At 44.8% G+C, this 19,046-nt stretch overlaps 1 protein-coding gene across 1 annotated transcript in view; it reads left to right on the forward strand.

The window, feature by feature from the left end:
- The window catches only part of STAB1 (stabilin 1), a gene marked incomplete at its 3' end in the record, with an annotated part of 58,609 nt that overhangs the window by 22,179 nt on the left and 17,384 nt on the right, over positions 1-19,046 (forward strand). Inside the window, exons 15-39 of the mRNA XM_082004611.1 lie at positions 684-797; positions 1,183-1,236; positions 2,631-2,711; positions 3,027-3,185; positions 4,061-4,123; positions 5,222-5,323; positions 6,340-6,426; positions 6,790-6,901; positions 7,430-7,613; positions 7,874-7,967; positions 8,913-9,071; positions 9,579-9,674; positions 10,065-10,160; positions 10,742-10,789; positions 11,613-11,743; positions 12,137-12,248; positions 12,475-12,552; positions 12,933-13,034; positions 13,520-13,627; positions 14,142-14,273; positions 14,450-14,578; positions 15,441-15,497; positions 16,288-16,383; positions 17,471-17,666; positions 18,259-18,354. Coding sequence (XP_081860737.1) covers positions 684-797; positions 1,183-1,236; positions 2,631-2,711; positions 3,027-3,185; positions 4,061-4,123; positions 5,222-5,323; positions 6,340-6,426; positions 6,790-6,901; positions 7,430-7,613; positions 7,874-7,967; positions 8,913-9,071; positions 9,579-9,674; positions 10,065-10,160; positions 10,742-10,789; positions 11,613-11,743; positions 12,137-12,248; positions 12,475-12,552; positions 12,933-13,034; positions 13,520-13,627; positions 14,142-14,273; positions 14,450-14,578; positions 15,441-15,497; positions 16,288-16,383; positions 17,471-17,666; positions 18,259-18,354 — 2,686 coding nt within the window. The remainder of the gene's footprint in view (positions 1-683; positions 798-1,182; positions 1,237-2,630; positions 2,712-3,026; positions 3,186-4,060; positions 4,124-5,221; positions 5,324-6,339; positions 6,427-6,789; positions 6,902-7,429; positions 7,614-7,873; positions 7,968-8,912; positions 9,072-9,578; positions 9,675-10,064; positions 10,161-10,741; positions 10,790-11,612; positions 11,744-12,136; positions 12,249-12,474; positions 12,553-12,932; positions 13,035-13,519; positions 13,628-14,141; positions 14,274-14,449; positions 14,579-15,440; positions 15,498-16,287; positions 16,384-17,470; positions 17,667-18,258; positions 18,355-19,046) is intronic.

The raw sequence follows: 19,046 nt of genomic DNA on the forward strand, positions 1-19,046 counted from the left end.
ACCACTGTCATGACAAAGAGTGAAGGTTTCGTGACTGGCCATGCCAAGCTAGATTGTAGCTACCTATTTTTGGGTTGTATATATCTAAATAAAAGCAGTCCTCAGGTTATAAACCCTTGAGGCTGCTGCCCAGGATTCATTTAGTTAGTATTTTCACTAGGTACAGACTGATTTTTCCTTTTACCTCCACCAGTGTCATCTGGACCTGCTCTAGCATTGCTCACAACAATCTTGGCCTGCCTGTTCAGTTCTGTGTCTGTTAGTTGTTTACAAAATTCACTAACTGCAATTGTGATTATAGGCTTGATTCTCTTTTTCTTCTCTTCAGGCAAAAAGGCACAGTTTTAGTCTCTCTGTAATGTACTTGTGTGTTCAAAGCATGCAGGGAGCATTAGTCCAGTACTCCCTTTTTCACATTAACCACATTTGCACCAGTGGCTTCATTGTCCAAGCTATGTTTTTGTAGCATTTATATATTAATAAATTTATATTTATATGTATATAAATATAAATTTATTAATATATTATATATGTATGTTTGGTGTCCAGTTGCCTCTTGTATACGTTTGCTTTTCAATAGCGCTGCCTCTAGTGGGTTGCTTAGAGTTTCCTCTCCCTTCCTGATAGACCCCCCTCGCTAACTCATGCTAGATCCATGATGAAATCTTTTTATTGTTTTGCAGAACTGTGGCCTGCCTGCAATACTGGATGGACCAGGCCCCTTTACTGTATTTGTACCCAGCAATGATGGTGTGGATAAGTTGCGAGATGGAAGGCTCATTTATCTTTTCACAGAGGTGAGAACTCATAGTACTTTAAGACACTGTGAGCTAACTCTGTTGCACTAGGTTGTACTGGAATAGCTTGTGCAATGTATCCGATCATTGCTCCTGGAGACAGCTAAGCCATGTCTCTGTTTCTGTAAGGCTTTGGGAAAGAAGCGAATGCTGATGGAACCTGCAATGAGAAATATTGTTAGCCAGATTGTTTAAATCTGATGTTTGGATTGCTTTTGTCACCCTGGTATTGGGTAGGGGAAAAGAAAGGAACTTGTTCACCAAATGAATTCACTGCTATAGTACATTGGCATTGTCAGTCATTGGTTGAAAAAAATGAGGTTGCTTCCTCTTGTTCCTGAGCATTGAAGGGGTATCTAATTTTTATGTTATCTTCTTTCCTTAGGGCATAAATAAGCTTCAGGAACTTGTGAAACATCATATCTACACTTCAGCAGCGGTAAGGCAGGCAGCAATAATTCCAGATAATTGGGGTCTTTGGGGCCAGCATGTTATCAACTGTGGTGTTTGACGTAGAGGTTGGAGTGTCAGTGACTTCAGCTGCTACTTTTTGGACTTCCTCTGGAGGAGCAAAGTTGTGATTCAGGATCTGATGAGGCAAAATGTTTATCATGAAAGTGGTTGCCAAAAGGGACAGCTTGTGCTCTCCCATCATGAAACTGAGTTTCCTGGAAGTGATGGTGCTCTTTAGTTGGATGGCCTTTGCAATGAAAATATTGTCCAGCAGAGTTTGCTGCTGGCAAATGCTCTCTTGTTATCATTTTAATTTGTTAAACTATTAATTAGGAGTGTACTTTAATTATGAACTCTCCAGCCTACAGTTTCCCAAAAACACTAATAGCAGTGACACAAAAGTTATAGCCAGGTGAAGAATTGGTCCAAACTCCCTGCTCCTTTTCCCCTGTTCTTGGGCTCCACCAGTGGCTAAAGTTAGAGGTGGAGAACTAGTGCAAATGAGCCTGTGATCTGAGCCGGTACTGCCCACGCTTGCAGCCACATTGCTGTGTACTGTAATGGCAGGGTAAATAAAATCAACACATTGCATCAAGAAGACATTTTCCCTTATACAATAAACAAGAGAAATGTTTAAAGTTAGACACAAAACCTGTGGAGATAATGAACGCTCAAGCATTATGTTACAATGTAATGCCCTTCATTAAGAAATAACAATATTATTCCCATTCTTTACTGAGAAGCAAATGTCAGTCCTTGTGATTTTCCTAGTTCTGATAGAGAAAATGAGCAGCACTTTAACAAAGCAGCACTTGGGATTGGCGAATAACAACATGGTAACAAGCTGAGCTACTGTTTAATAACCTGTTGGACACAAAAGTAACAATTGTCTTGGTTCTCAGAACTTCTCAGATCATTCAGTGTCTCAGTACAGTAGCTGCAGTTTACATTTTTTCTGACTTTAGAAATAAGCTTATTCATTAAGTCAAAATATGTTCTCTATTATGCTTCTGGCTGAGCTTTCATTGTTTATTGAATATGTCCTGGAAAACCCCCTTATTAGTCTGACTATTTGCAGCTGTATTAGCAGGAAACACTATTAGTGAGATTTGATTTCATCGGTGCTGGACTGTTTCTTATACAAGGAATGAAAACCAAGGCTGCTGCCACCAGCACCGCTGTTTGTGCTATTGCAAACCATTCACACAAAGTTCTGAATTTTCCTCTGATCCATTGTGTGTGTTTAAGGTATTTCATGAAATGTAAATGTTAAAGTCAAGTTCCCTTTAGAAGTTTAAGTGGGGGGAATCATGGAAGGATTCTGTCAGCTGTACTGACCCTGCTTTTTTATGGTACTGTTCCCTTGTGTTTTTATTTCAGGTGACTGTAGAGAAACTGATAATGATGCCACACATTGTTACTATGGCTAACCAAATAATTACCATCAACATCAGTGCAGATGTAAGTATGAATCAAAACCCCTTTGGGCAAACCTTCCTGTGCTAGGAGAAAGTCTGGATGGGGTTCTGAACAATGTGAGCAATTCTGAACAATTTCATCCCATCTCTGCTTTCTCCTCTGCTTAAAAAAAATAGACTTAAATGAGGTCATTGAGTTAGTTTGCTTCTTATCCAAACTGTGACTCCGCTAAGAGGCTTGACCATTCATGTGGTTGCACCTGATGTTGTGTACCATCTGTTTCCGGCATTGGCTTTATGTAGTTGATACAGTCTAACAGGCTAAAAGGCAGATAAATTATTTGTGTTTCTGCATCAGGGAAGAATTCTGATGGATGAATCAGGGATACCCTTAAACATGCGAGACATTGTGGCATCAAATGGTATTATTCATACCCTGGATGGCATCTTCATCCCTCCTTCAATAATTCCCATTTTGCCTCACAGATGCAATGAAGAGCAACATAAAATTGTGACAGTAAGTCAGCTTCTCCCATTCTCACACTAGCGGTTGCTGTAGAGCCCACACTCGCCTGGAGGGACAAAAGCAGGCTGAGTAAATTGCATTTGGGAAATGTGTTTTCTCTGAGAGGTCCCCTGATATGAACTTAGGCAGTATCAGCACTGTCAGTGTTTCTTCTGCTGGCAGTTGGCACTGCTTTCCTGGCAATCAGAAAATGTTCCTTGTAGGTTGTTGTTCTTTCCTTGCACCCGTCCTACTTTTGATTCAGAAGTATTTACCTTTTCGTAAGGCCTTAGATGATCTTCTTCACACCATAGTTGCTAACTCAGCTGGCAACGCTTTGTTCCCACTGCTATCAGCATTGGTTCCCTGTAGTCTGGACAGGAAGCAGTCATTCAGTAGCAGAAGCTGTAAATGCTGTGCAGTATTCTCACCTGAACAGTTTTGTATACCTTATTTTAGGTGCTTGCTCCCCAGTTTGATCATTAGTAGGTTACTGAAGAAAGAAGATGAGGCTCTGAACAGGCAAGAGGTACCTGATTTGGAATCACAAGTGGCCAGAGGGAATCACGTAACTTGCTGATTTTAGTGACGGCTGCTGCATGGATGCGCAAAGTTTTCCAGCATACCTGTGTGTCTAGTGACTGGTAGACTCACAGGGTGGAGACAGACCCCATCTTGCAGTCAGGTGCAAGCATCTCCTTGAGACAAAAGAGTCAATTTAAGTGACAAACTCCATTTAGAGTGTGGAAACTCCCTTGTAGGAATGTTTCTGATACATGTTGTGATGTTTTGGATATATACCGGGAGCAGTGGCTCTGTAGCGTTCTTGGCATGGGGAATGGGTTCCTTTGAGAAGATTAAGTTTTCCCCTTCTGTTTTCTTAACAGGGCTCTTGTGTGGATTGTGAGGCCCTCAACAACAGCGTTTGCCCACCTGGCAGCAGAGAAATGGTAAATATTTGTGGTTATTTTGGTAATTTCTTCTTTGCATGATGACATACAGACACACTTATAGACTGTTTCTAACCCATGCCACTTTCAAATAAATAGAGAGCAGGAAAGGCAACCAGTAGAGAGGCTTATTAGAGGATACATACTCCCTACAAATCCATGCTCTGTGATCCCAGACTGTCACTCACTAACTGCTCTGTGTTATTTCTTATCCTGAAGTCTGTTTGCTGAATCAATGAAGAGAGCCCTGAGACAGTCTGGGCAAAATGAAATTGTAGACTTGCAGCTTTTAGCACTTCTGCTCTGCCTCAGGCAGAGCTTTTCTGCTCACATGCTGAGTCTGCCAGCTTCTCCAGACTGCTAGAACCAAGCCTGAGCCCACTAGCACCATCCAGTACTACCACTGCCTATATCACGGCTAGAGATCACAACAAGCTTTCTTCACTGCAGAGGGTGAGAAACCTATCTCCCTGTTGATTCAGAGATGAGCAGAGCTAGCTGAAGGTGGAGTAAGGAGGAGGAAGAGGCTGGGTGCTGGTGTTTGAGTTATCCCATGCTGAGTTTAGCAGAACAGCAAGTTCACCTTCTTCCCTGACTGTCTCACCTCCCCGTCTGTCTGTCTCACCTCCTTCCGTCTTTTTCCTTCCCTCCCTCCCTCTCTCATTCTCTCTTACTCCCTCTCTGCCCCGCTCTCCCTCCCTCCTGCCTTTCTCGCCCTCTTCTTCCTTCTCTCTCCCCTTTCTTCCTTCCCTCTTTCTCACACTCTGTTTCTCCCCCTGGCCCTTTTCTCTGCTGTGTCTCCTCTCCTCTCCCTCCCTCCTCCTCTCTCCCTACCCTCTCCCCCTACTCTCACTCTCTCCCTTATAATAGACACTATTATTAGAACAAAGGGGCAGCACTTTGGATCAGACTGGGGGACTGCCGGGAGCAAGAGGAAGCCACTGTGTGCCTTCTTTCATGATACGCATGCCGTAACGGTATCTTGTTCACCTTGGCTCCTCTGTGAACTTCCGCAGCTCAGAGATAGGCATAGTTGCTCTCTGCAGCAAAAAGCAGGGGGGAAGGTTACAGTGCTGATGACTTGTTTTGTTTGTACAGGAACCAACGCTCTTCCCAAAAGAATGTGTCTACATCCATGATCCACAAGGCCTGAATGTCCTGAAGAAGGGGTGCGCCAGGTACTGCAACCAAACCGTCACGGTGAGTGTGACATACATGTCATACGTGTGACCACATACCCTTTGAAAAGAGCTCAGCTTTTCTCTTCCTCATTCATCAAGAAGAGCTCTGACTCCTTGAGCTGAGAGAGGGCTGGATGGGAGCAAAAGGAAAGCTGTCCCATGCAAAGGGCTGTCCTCAGGACCATCATGTGACCTGCCTACCTGCTTTGGCTTGGCAAACAGAGAGAACATGAGGTACAAACCTGCTGCAAATGTTAGAAAAGCAGCTCAGTTAAACCTGACTACAGTAAATAAATAAAACAAAGCACACCATTTGTGACCAGCCAAGCTGGAGGAAGCCATTAGGGTTGCACCAAATGGTGCAATGTTAGCTGTGGCACGTTTTCTCTGAGAGTGCCCTGGTTTTAGCATTTCTCCCAAAGGAAGCTGAGCACAGGGAAAGTGCTGTAAGATGTGAAGTGATTGCATCCTGTTTATGAAACGTTATCAGATGGTTCAAGAAAGTCTCTCTTAGCAAGTTTATGCAAGAAAGTCTCTCTTAGCAAGTTTATGGACCTCATGTTAGTCTGCAGCTCCTGAGCTCTCACGGTGCCAATTATATGGAACGATTTTTGGTTGTCTCATTAAATACTGATGATTATTTGTGTTGTGATTGCTGTTCTGTTGATCGGTCATGACAAGACCTGTGATCCAGGATTGCTACATCCCTCCAAAGGAATGCAGTCCTCAGTAAGGATAAAGTAGGAATGAGTGGATCAGCACTATTAAAGAAATAAAAGTTGATAGAAAACATGGAGTCAGAGGGCAAAAAGTAGGGATTTATTCTGAGAAGATTAGGCTGTAAGCAGAAAGAAGGGTATTGTTGAAAAATAATTTAAATGCAGGAGTTCCTAGGAACACAGATGCCAAAGGAAGCAGTCCATTTCAGTCCACAGCAGAGAGGAGGACCAGGATTTCAGAACTATGAGGGCAGGATGACTCCAGGCAATTCTTGTTAAGTCGCGTCACATTTCACCAATTTTGCTTTTGTTTCAGAAACCTGGATGCTGCAAAGGATTCTTTGGTCCAGATTGCATGCCATGCCCAGGGGGATTTTCCAGTCCATGCTATGGCCGGGGAAATGTAAGTATGAAAGATCCTTCTGTGTTGCAATGAGCACTTGAGACAGTGTGATTAGAAAGTGTAGTTGTAGATAAGTACAATTCAGAGTTTGTGCTTCAGGGCTAAGCCCACAGCGATGGCAGCAGAAGATCCAGGGAGAATGGCACGGACTTAGTGGGTTTTCTCTCTTGAGCTCTAATGTGAATCATGTCATGGCTGTTGGGGACAGCTCTGGCTCTGTGGGATTTTGTATTACTACCACAACTCTTCATGACTATTTTTTACTGCAAGTATCAAAGTGCCTTTGAGAGATATCAGTACCTTGGCTTTGCCTTGGTTCCCTGAATTTCAATCACTTTGGTTTTCTTTTTGTTTTCCTTCCAGTGCAGCGATGGCATACAAGGGAATGGCAACTGTCACTGCTTTGAAGGTTTCAAAGGAATAGCCTGCCATATCTGTTCAAACCCAAACAAGCATGGCGAGAACTGCGACGAAGGTTGGTAATTCTGATAGAGACACTAGAGGAAAATGCAGGGCAAGAATATAGTGCAGGTTCATGTATCCTGGATTCCCTTCTGGCCAGACCAGCCTCACAAAAGAAGTGATGGAAATGTCATCATGGGTGTCCCTTCAAACAACAGTGGAGAAAACATGGCTGATATGGCTGTGGTGATGGGGGTCCTGGAAACATCAGCCAAATTTAGGTGTGGGACTCTGATTTAGATCTCTGCTGCTAGGCAAGAAAAGACAGTTGACAAGGGCATTGCGCTTAACAGCCTAAATTTGAGCTTGTCCGTACAGCCTGTAAAAAACACAGACCCAGGCAGTCACAGGATATGTTGCTGGCCAGGTTTTGAGTTATGATGGGTGTCTCTCAGCAAACGTCCCTGTGTCAAGAACAAATGTGATAATTATTTGGTATCACAAGAGGTTGTGAAGGAAAGATGGGAATCTACAAAATGCCATCACTGTGGTGGATTCCGGACTTTTTGTAGTTACTGTTCTTACTCCATGTACTTGACAGATTGTGGCTGTGTTCATGGTGTCTGTGACAACAGGCCTGGCAGCGGCGGTGTGTGTCAGTCCTGGTCCTGTAAGGAAGGCTATACTGGGAAATTCTGTGACAAGACATCCAAGAACTGTGGCCCAAGCGGGCTGTCCCAGTACTGCCACCAGAATGCTGTCTGCAGCCTCAATGACACAGCAAGGTGAGTCTTTCTGGCATATACATTCAGGTGGGCACATTGCCATTGTACAGACACACAGCAGCTATGAGGCTGCTAGTCCTGTACTTATGTATATATGTCTGCATACTCGGTGCACAGGATTGTTTGAGTAACACAGCCAACCTGCTAGAAATCAAAGTCAGGCTCTTGCTTGCTTGAGAGGCTCAAACTGCCTTTTGCTCTCTGCTGACTTTCAGAAGGGGCTGCTCTATCTGTGTCCCTTTTGTACTTATACTTTTAAGGTGCATCTGCAGGGATGGATACGAAGGTGACGGGTTTTCCTGCCAGCCCATCGACCTGTGCAGTCAGCCAGAACGAGGAGGCTGTTCACAGAATGTAAGTAGGGTCAGACTGTCAAATGGAGAATCAGAGCAGGGATCCAGGACTGCTGGGACTGTTACGCATTTTGTGTGCTAACTTTCCCTGTCTCTAAGATGGGGTGGATTAACAGGTACCTTGACACAGCCCTCCTAAGGATGTCAGTCATTTGGGTTGGTTCCAAAATGCGACACCCTAGGGAGAGTTTGGCTGGTTTGCACCAGATATTCTGGCAGCTACAGAGATTAGCTGTACAGATAATTTTTGGTTGGTATTGATTTTCCCCTCAAGCTCTTCTAATGTGTGTTGGTTTCTCTGTTGCTGTGTTCAGGCTGTAGCTTAGCTGTGAGCTTCAACTCATATTTCTAGTAACCATCAACACTACATTATTATCCTTTCAACACTACATTACTATCCTTTCAACACTACATTATTATCCTTTGAAAAGAACTGTGGTGCTTTATGATGGAAATGACTGCCAAATGGTCAGACCTCATCATAATTTAGGCCTCTCAGTGAGAGGAACACATTGGGCCGTGTAGAAGGAAATAGGATGGCAATGGGTACAAAGTAGGTCTTTCCTGAGAGAGATCTGCCCTCCATCATTGATTCCATCCCGCATGTTCAGGCAGGAGATTGTGCTCTTCCTCTTCAGGGAATATTTCTTCTGTAGTGGAAGATCTTTACAGGATGGTAGAGAATGCTCTGGGAGTTCTGAGCCACCCTAGACACAAGTGACTGCCTCTTTGAAAACACTAAATGTTTCCAGAATGACTTTATGATGAAGTTGTCTAGGACCTTTCTGGAGAAGATGCTTCCACCCCCCACCCCCAGTGCTGGAATCAGAGTTGGTCATTCAGAAACTCTCCACAGTCTGATGAAGGAGATTTGTTGCTGTGTTTGCACTGCAGCTCCTCCCTTCTTTTGCGGAGTGTAATTCTTTTTCTCTCCCTTCTCCTGGAGGCCCTGTGCACCAGTACGGGCCCCGGCACCGCCACCTGCCAATGCAACACCGGCTGGACCGGGGATGGGAAGGCCTGCGTGGCTATAGACAACTGCATGCTGGAGAGCAGAGGGAACTGTCACATCAATGCGGACTGTGTTTATATCGGCCCTGGCCAGGTATGATCAATGCTAAGCAGTCTGATGGTGAACTTAACGTTTCCTAAGCTACTTTGAGGCGGTCTGGGATCACCAGAGGTAGAAATTGGGCTGGTCGGCAGCAAAGCCTGCTTGTGTGCTGCCAGAAACACCAGCTGCAGCTAAAACCACACAGTGTGCTTGCATGAGGTGAGATGCACTGATGTGTTTGAGGCTGCTGCTTTACTCTGAAACTTTCATGCAGCAAAAGGAAGAGACTGTACGCCATAATACACCTCAGTATAAGGCATCAATTGCTGTGTTCCCCTTGTTCCCAGGTCATAACATTGTCTCAAGGTAATCATGAGTGCTGTGATAGAGGATGATGCCCTGCTAAGGAAATATCTCCACATTTCTAGGTCTTGAGGGACCAGGAAGAAAACTTGGGAAAATAAATTAAGAATAGGTTTTACTGCCTTAGGCCTTTTTTGGGTAGCAAATGAGGATGCTCTGATAGGTCTATAAAATTGAAATGTCTCTTTCTTGCAGAGCAAGTGTGTCTGCAAGAGGGGTTATGCTGGCGATGGCCACTACTGTGATGCAATCAACCCATGCCTCATGGACAATGGTGGCTGCCATGACTTGGTGAGTAACTAAAGCGCTATCCCAAGGCTGGTATGGCAGTGGAGGTTCCTCTGGTCCCTAACAGAGGTTTTTCAGCGATGGCATTGAGAGAATTGCAGGGATTTACGTTACATCATCTTACTGGCATGCCACTGAGGTGTTATAAATGTTTGGTCTCTGATCTACCCAGGCAGATCCTCTGTTTTTTGTGAGTTCACACAACCAAAGCCATCACCTAGGCTTTGCTGCATGAGGTATAAATTCAGTGCCACCATAAAGGCAACAGGAGGAAAGTACATCTGTGTGCTCCTCTAACTCAGGGCATAGGAGGCCAGAATTCAAGTCCTAGATAGGTGTAACGCTGCATAACCTGTGTTTGCTCTCTAATTTCTTCTTTCCTTGTACTTGCAGGCTATGTGTGTACCCCTTGGAGGAGGAGAGAGATCCTGCGCTTGCCCTCAAGGCTACATGGGGGATGGCATGACATGCTATGGCGACATTCTAAAAGTGAGTAAAAAGTAAATGTCTGAAGTCTTCTTGAGATTGGAGAGAAATGGCTCTGCTCTTAGTTTCCTTTTCTCTGTTACCTGAACTGGCTCCTCCCAGCACCAGCCTGACAGCAAAGCATGTGTGTCTGCCCAAGGCCACAGAGACAGAACTGGTGCCAAGGCCAATGTGTTTGTGAAACCATTGGCAATAATTTCTAAGCTGCTTCACCCCTCTCTGTCCTGTGCAATAAGTCATCTTTTTGTTGTTGTTTGGAAACTTTTTCATGTCAGAGCTTTTAGACCCATTTTCTGTCATTAGAAATATCAAAGGCCATTGTGGATTCAATCCCTGTCCCTGGTAAATCCCCTGAGCAATTGCAGACAAGTTGAAGAGTTTGTTTATTTGGGAATATATTTTTTTTTGATGACTGGAGTATGGTTTTAGGCGTGCCCATCCCATGATACACAGTGCCTGTAATGGTTGTAAGGTGAGACAGGAATGTCTAAGTCGTCATTGCCAGATTTGATATTGCAAAGGGCTCCTTTCCCCTAACCCCAGGGGTTTGCAGGGGTAACCCTTCTGTTGTTTCTATTTGGAAGGAGCTGGCCAGGAATTCCCACTTTGCAGGCTTCTATGACTGGCTTAAGGTAAGAACAGCCATGGGATGCCCGCACAGGTAAGTTCGGTAGAAGTGAAGTCTCTGTGAACACTGCTGCTAGAAAAAGAGCAACTTAATTTATCTTTTTCAACAGCAAAGGAGAAATTGTTACAGAGCAGACATGTAGAAAAGCTCTGGTTTATGATAGAGTGAGGGTTGTGTGTTTTGGGGCCGTTTCTAGCACTGGAGGAAGCTGGGGCCGTGTTACTAATTTTCATGGTTGTATCATCTGTAACTCCTGGCCATCATAAAATAGCGCAGAAGGGAAAGAAAAAGGGGTAGCATTATAATAGCTATTTTTCAGAAGAGCACACTTTGAGAAATTAAACTGTATGTTTGTTCCTTCTCTTGTTCCTGCTTCCCTGTCTCTGGTGTGGCAATAACAGAAATAATCCGCAGACTGCAGCAAGCCTGTGGAAGCATGCTATGATATAAGGCATCTAATTATGTTTTAGCTTACCTGTCCTGCTGCATACATTGCTTTTGCCAGGAATAATCTTGGTCCGTCCCCCACAACTGATGCTGAGGGTTCAGAAAGGATTTATGGTTTGAAGGTTAATTGAAGTATGAAAGTAGGACTTAAAGCAGCAGGTTCTCCCTTGGCAAACAGGTGTCAGCCGTTTTGGCTACACTACCTGTGGCACTCATTGCCAACAGCACTTACCTGCCACGTGCGGGAGAGCCTGCTGTGCTGCTGAGCATACGCTCTCTTTCTACACATCCCTTTCACATGACTGCAAGAGCAGGATGGCTGTTGGTTATATGTGGCACTGGCATGTCTTATTTGTTCATTTTTGTGCTTTGGACAACAGAAATCTCTCTTCAGCATCCCAGCAGGAACGAATGTTACTGTCCTGGTGCCATCAGAGGCAGCTATCAAAAACTTGAGCAAGACTGAGAAAGATTTCTGGTTGACCCCCCACATGCTGCCATTTTTAGTCAGGTACGAGGAGACTCCTGCCTTTGGTTTATATTGCCAAACAACAGTAACAAAGCTGGGAGTTGGATTTCTGCCTGTAAAAGACCAATAAAGAGCTATCTTGAGATAAATATAGAAGCAAGATTAAATATCTAGCAGGCAAAGAATTTAGTAAGCATTTAAAACATAACAGACCTCAGGAAACTGGAAGTGGGTTTATTTTTCGTGTATTTGCAGAGAGAGATTTTCCCTGTCATATGGATGCAGATGGCATCAGGACAAGTAATTCCCTCCGTCATTCTCTCCACATGATGAACTCTCATGTGAGAGATGTGAATGTTGGGTGGCATGGTCTTATCTCCCTGGTACTACCAACAGTGCCCTAATCTTTTCTTTACCTGCCTTTGTTCCCTTTAGGGCCCACTTTCTCGAAGGTGTCTTCACTGGTGAAAAGCTCAAAAAGTACGACAGGCCAGAATTACCTACCCTCAACCCGCAGGCCAGATGGCAGATAAACACCAGGAGCAGCGTAAGGGTTTCTTATGTAACACACATGTACCAGTATGAAATTAAACTGCTCAAGAGCTGTTGTATCCAGTGTGGAGCCTGCATGGGACACTGATGCCCTAAACTCAGACATCTTTCAAAAATTGTACCCAGATCAATCATGTGCAACCCTGAAGGAACAATATACTTGGTTTGAACTTGTTTGATAGTTTTTAACCCTTTTGCTTCTCTCTCTGATGCTTTTGCAGGTATTAACTATCCAGAATGCGAGTATAGTCGTCAGCGACATCCCTGCCAGCAACGGCATTATTCATGTCCTCGGTAAGGTACGTCGGTACATGTGATACCGGGAAACACTGCAGTTGTAGCAGCAGGTTTGTGTTGCAGCGTCTGTAATGGGGCCAAGGAGGATTACATGTCTGGACAGTTAGGAAGGGATATAATGGCAAAAATATATTTGGTTATCACAAGGTCCTGACAGATGTTTCCTGTGCAGCAGTGTTTAATGTTTAAAATATTTGTCTCCAGGAGAAGCAGGAGGGGAGTTCCTCTTCTCTTGGCTAACACAAGAAGAGTTAAGGCTATTGCAGAACTGTGTAAAATGAGGCCATTTCCAATTCCTTTCTTGCGAGCAGGGCAGGAGTCTAGTGTGATTTCCCTCAGATACCCTTGCCCAACCTTGCTTATGAACTCATTTTTTGTGCAGGTTTTGTTGCCGCCTTCAGGAGATATCCCACCGAGTCCTCCAGGTCTGCAGAAACAGCTTGAGACAGTTGCCTCATTCAGCACATTCAGGGAATTGCTACAGGTAAGCAGTCGAGGTGAGAACTGTTGTGGTTGTCTGAACTGTCTTTTGAACAAATTCCCACCTTAGCCTGTACTGTGGACCAAAATTTGGACTGCCTGATGAGAAAAGGGGGACCAGCTGTTACCTACCATTCATGAGTGATCTTCTAGGAAAGCAGCCAAAGAGTTATATGCTTACAGTTAGATCTCTGTATCATTGGCATGTTATTACAGTGGAAGACAACCTGTCTACCGCAGGTGCTCTCATGCATGTAGAGGGCAGAGAAACCTAGAGGAAAAGGAAGATTTGTTCATAATTGGGAAGCTGCACTTAGGTCAGCCCAGGAGGAGGAGCAAGCAATTAGATGTTTGTGACTGAGTAGAAGTTGTATATCCCATTTCAAGCATTTCCTCTAGCCCTCTTGCCTTGTAATTGATTTTATGTGTGGTTTGGTCTTTAGTGAGTACAAGTGTAATTGCTAATGTTATTGTTTTGACATTTTTTAGCAATACCAGCTCATTGGAAAAATCGAGTCCTCTGAAAAATACACGGTTTTTGTTCCTGGAAATAATTCCATTGAGGAGTACTGCCAAGCTGCCAACGTGACACAGCTGGTAAGCTTGCTGCTTGCTTACACTTTGAGTACGTATTGCGGTAAATGCAGGGACATGTACATTGTCAGATCATAAACCTGAGTTCAGTGGATTTGAGCATGGAGAGGAGAAGCATGTCTGATGCTAAAATCTAGGAGAAATGTGGCAGAGAAAAATGAGAGGATTTCCTGGGGTCTTGCAGCGGGATCTGAAAAGAATATTTGGACTCCAAATGTGAATTTCTGAGTAGATTTGAATGTGGATAGATGGCACAACATGTTCCCCTTTCTGACTGACTGTGGCATATCTGTGGCAATTTTGAACCTTTTGAAGGATTCCAAAAAACGTTTATGACTTCATCCGGTAACAGAGTCATCGGGTGTGATCAGTCATCTGTGCTAGGGAGTTACTAGACTTTTTGGGCTTAATTAGGTGTAACAGATTGCTTAGGAACTCTTCTTATGTCATACCTGTGACTGAATTGTAGTCTAGGAAGTCAAGAGAGTCCTAACATTTGGTTTTTTTGTGGATTTAGGACAACGAGACAGTGCAGTACCACGTTGTACTGGGAGAGAAGCTCTTGCCTGTGGACTTGAGAAGTGGAATCCATAAGAACAGCATGTTAGGGCTCTCCTACTGGCTAATGTTTTATCAAAATAGCACCCAGGTAAGGAGGGAAGACTGTTCTGCCATTTGAGGATCTGGCTAGACCCATCACTTTCTAAGGCTGGTGGCTGGATACAACCTTACAGTTTGCCTATTGTGACTGTCTGACAGCTGTCAAGAAATCCATACAAAAAGCGTTGAAGGTTATAATCTCAGCTGTTTCCTTCTCCTTTGCAGAAGTTTGTCAATAATATTCCTTTGGATGGAAAATTTCTTGAGACAAAGAATGGCATGTTGATCGGGGTTTCACAAGTCCTCCAGATACAGAAGAATCGTTGTACTGCCAATACCACCACCATACAAAAGGTAATGATCATTACTAAGGAGCTGACTACCATTTCACAGGGTTTCTCCACCTGCTGAACCAAACTGATGAATAGCAGACAACTTAGCTTGACTCTTCCATATGGATGAGACAGTAGCTTGTGGTCTGACCCCAGATGAGCCTCATGTGAAATGGGGCATCATGGAGACTTGGTACCTCCTAGCCTCAGACTCTGTACTTCTAATGCAGCAGATCTGCAGCTCTTGTGCAGATCACATTCGTTTCACTTGCTGGGGCTCTCTCACAGCTGTGGGGCAGGCTGGTGCAGGGACTCCCAGATACTGAGCTGTGGAAGGAGAATCCAGCCCAATTCTTGCATGGCATGACCATAAGCTCCCCTAGGAAATGTGGTCTGCCTGGAAGTTATGGCCAAAGTCCATCCCCCATGGATCTTGTGGCTCTGGGCTATCTGAAGATTGCAGGGTCAGACTGAGGTATGCCAACATTGTTACAGATCAGAAAAAAAGTATTTACAACCTTGCATGAAGGAACTCCATGCCTACAGAAAGCCTACCCCAGCTCAGAGACTCAGTAAGGGTATAGCATGTGATCTCTTCCGGTTTGTTTTGTGGTACGGTCTCTGGGATGCAGAAATAAGACCCTACCTATACCACTGGAGTGCAGGAATAAGACCTTGTGTGAAGCCTTTGATAGCAGCCAGGACCTGAGGGTCATGCATCATAACTTTTCTTCTTTTGGTGTTTTGAGCCATGGAGATAAATACGTCTTCGTCTTTGTCCCAGCCAGCAGCCTGTACAGCACCATTTGTAATTCAAGAGTAGTGTCTTGGGGTGACGTGGGTAGAGGGCACACATGTGACTTGTCCTATTCTCTGTGCCCTAGTCAAGATGCGGCAAGTGTGAGAAGGGGATCAAATGTCCTCCTGGATCAGTTCTTGTGGTGAGTCTTTCATTCATGTGACATCTCAGTGCAGATAGTGCTTTGATGTCCTTTTATTGCTCTATAGATGTAATCTTGATACCTGAAACAATGTGCCCTTGAGTCCTCTGTGGCTCATTCATTAGCAAGGTTTGTAAGAGAAAGGAGAGGTTTATGCAGGAAAAAAAAAACATGAACCATGAGGCTCCTTACAGGGCTGGCTTTGCCTGAATTTCAGGAGTCCTTTAGAGCATGCAGTGTGGGGAGATCCCCCTCTTAGGGGGAAAAAGAAGAGATGTCATCTTTGATCTTTTACTCTTTTGACATTATCAGCAAGGAAAGCCAGTTTAGGGGTTCTGATAGCAATTTCCCAGCCTGGACCATTGATTTGTTTACACAGATGGGCTGGTTGTGTCTGCAGCTTGTTTGTGAGTGACAAACATCTCCAGAGAGGAAAACAACTAAACATTTCATCTCCATGCTGGCTATGAATTGCCTAGCAGCCACATCTGGCTTCTTGCTTTACTCTATGCCAAGTATTTTCCCATCACTTTTTCTCAGTATTCACACTGACATGTGTATGTATACCATGGATTTGGCAGGTAACAAAATAGAGTCTGTGTGGTCACCTCACATCTAGAGATGCTTCATTGGTCTTGGCTCTGGATAGTCCAAATTTTTAGGGCTCTTCCTGCAGGATAAAAAGCATTATTCCTGTGGCAAGAACACTGTCACATGCACCCAAAACGTACAATGTTTGTCTAAATATTGTAAGAACTTCTATCTGTATGTATATTAATTATATCTGCAGGAATTGCCAGGAAGCAAGAATCTCGCTCGCTGTGAATTACGCTCTGGGGATACAGGAATACTTGGCTGCCATTTCACCTGTGCAAAAGTTTCTCTGGTAAGAAAAACATTTTCCTTGAATTCATTTTGACAAAAGCAAGATGGGTATTAGAAATACAGCCATGGAAATGGCTGTGCTGGAGTCCTGGCCTGCATTTGTGCTATTGCATAGCTGAGACTGAGCTCATCTGGGAGTCGCTTTCCATCCTGGAGAGGGCATTGGAGAAAAAACAAACCTGCGGAAATGTCTGCATAGTGATGGATAATGGTCTGCTGCTTTGGTATTGTTGCTTTGGGTTTTGTCCTGCAGAGGAAGAGGAGGAGTTCAGTGCTTGCAGTCTGGTTTCCTAAGGAAGTGAGGCATGAATGATGGTATTTTGCTTGTGCACGTGCCTTCCCAAATAACTGATGACTAATTGGAGCTGAACCAAAGGGAGGAGCAGGTCTTGCAGCTATTGTGACCCCTACCAGTTTTGTGAAAATGTGTGGCTGGGAGAAAACACTTGAAGAGGAAATGGTAAAAGAAAGACTTGTGAGAATTTGAGCTCTTATAGATATCAAAGCATCTCCCTGGAAAGTTTAGTGGGAATGGGAGACTGAGGAGAAGGGAGAGAGGCCATATGATGGCCATATGAGAGGATATATGGTACCCACAGGCAGAGCTTCAGTCAGCACTTGTACCTCACTGGGTGTTTCTGCATTCCTTCGTTGGATGATGTTTCTCTTCATCTGTGCTGTCCCACTTGGTCCCATCATGGTTGCCTCCCCTCTGTAGGTAGATGCAGAAAGAAATGAGAGCAGTTAAATCAGGCTTCTGAGCCAAATCACCTTCTGGCAGAACCTTTTTCAGCCCACTGGTGGGACACAGGCAGGAGATGGGCTGGATGGACACAGGACTGAACTACCAAATGGCCAGTGTTGTTCAAGTGGTACTGCAGACCTTCACATGAGGCTCTGAGCAACAGAGCACCCCATTTTGGGGGTTTCACTCCGTCCTACCTGTGCATATCTGGTCCTTTTCATGCGTTGTCAGAAGTGATGGCTATTGCACAGTTAAAGGAGTACAGTAGCTTCCCCGATCAAGCTGTACCTTGTCTGTGCTGCACAAGACGGCTCACCCCAAGCTGTTCTTGTTGATTCCCCAGAGGTCTGTCTGCTGCCCTGGCTACTACGGACACATGTGCGAGATGTGCCCAGGGAAGCCAGGCCAGTGGTGCTCCGGGAACGGGGAATGCCAGGATGGCATCGAGGGCAGTGGAGAGTGTCGATGCCTGGAGGGTTTCCATGGCACTGCCTGCGAAATGTGTGAAGTGGGCCGATACGGAGCTGACTGCAAATCAGGTGACACCTATGGCTATTGCAGCTTGTGTGTACCATTCTGCTTGAAAGAGGGGAAAAGTGGCAACGTCTCAGCTCTCAGGAGGGGTGGTGGGTGGGAAGAAATGTCCCAAAACCTTTGAGAGAGGTGAATGGCTGGCAGGCCACTGAGAGAGGGACAGTGAGAGTAAGTTCTTTTGGTCAGCCAGAGGAATGCCCATTTTTCATCCTCAAACCAAGGTGTGACTGCCATCACTGAAAGTGTTCAAAAAACATGTAGACATGGCACTTTGGGATATGGTTTAGTGGGCATGGTGGTGTTGAATTGATGGTTGGACTTGGTGATCTTAAAGATCTTTTCCAACCTTAATGATTCTGTGCTTCTGTGACTGACTGTGCTATGCTGCTCATCCTGCTGCCACCAAAACTGTAGAAAAGAGAGGTGGGTGGTCTGTTCCTGGGTTTTTTGGCCTGGTAGTGAGGGAACAGGAGCCGATACTCCTGTGACATTTTCTTTAAGGTAGCTTGATGCATTGGATTAGGAACAGAGCAGCGAGACTCTGCTTGTGAGACCTGGTTGGTCTGACAGTGATGGCTGTTTATATTTACCCTGCAGAATGTGCCTGCGACAACGGCATATGTAACGACGGACTGCAAGGGGACGGGAGCTGCGAGTGTTTCCCGGGATGGGAGGGCCCTACCTGCCGAGAAAGTATGTGAGTGTGAAGGGGGCCCATGGTGTAATACTGCCTTTTTGGCAGAGGAATCTGTGTTAGCTGAGCAAGGTTGCATGTGCTTTGCTTCGCCCAGAAAGCTTATCAGACTGTGCTAGCTCATTCCTGCACATGAGCTGCGTTTGTGGTGCGACTTCCCCAACAGCACATGAGCCCTGGAGTTATTTGGGTGAAATTCATGTAGGGAAAAGCATATCACCTGCTTCTGACCCTCTTTGAGGCACCTCAAGAGCCCCTCACCCTGGGAGAGAGATGGAAGCTCCCAGTCAGATTGGGTTAACTATCACTCCTGTTACTTGCCTAAGAAAGTGGCAGAGCTTGATTTGAAGCCTCCAAAGGGCCCCAGTGTGCCTGCCACGTTGCTTTTTCTGCTCGCAGATACATTGATTTAGGCGAGCTCAGGCCGTGGTCTGCAGTTGTCAATGAATCTGTCATTGTGTGTCAAAGTAATATGTTGAAGATAGTTGTTCCTGGGATTTGGGATTATAATTACCTTAGGGTGGGGCAGAACATGAGCTCCTAAATACTGTGGGATTTTAAAGATTTGCACACGAAGATTGATTTTGTAGTGAAGTCAAATGTTTTGGGGGCATTTAGAAATGGAAATTGAGTGGAACTGTCCTATCTAGTGTAAATGAAAAGCATGAAACAAGTTCATCTGTTTGCTTTG

The sequence above is a fragment of the Phaethon aethereus genome (assembly GCF_964289735.1).
Source record: "Phaethon aethereus genome assembly, chromosome: 11".
Lineage (NCBI taxonomy): Eukaryota > Metazoa > Chordata > Aves > Phaethontiformes > Phaethontidae > Phaethon > Phaethon aethereus.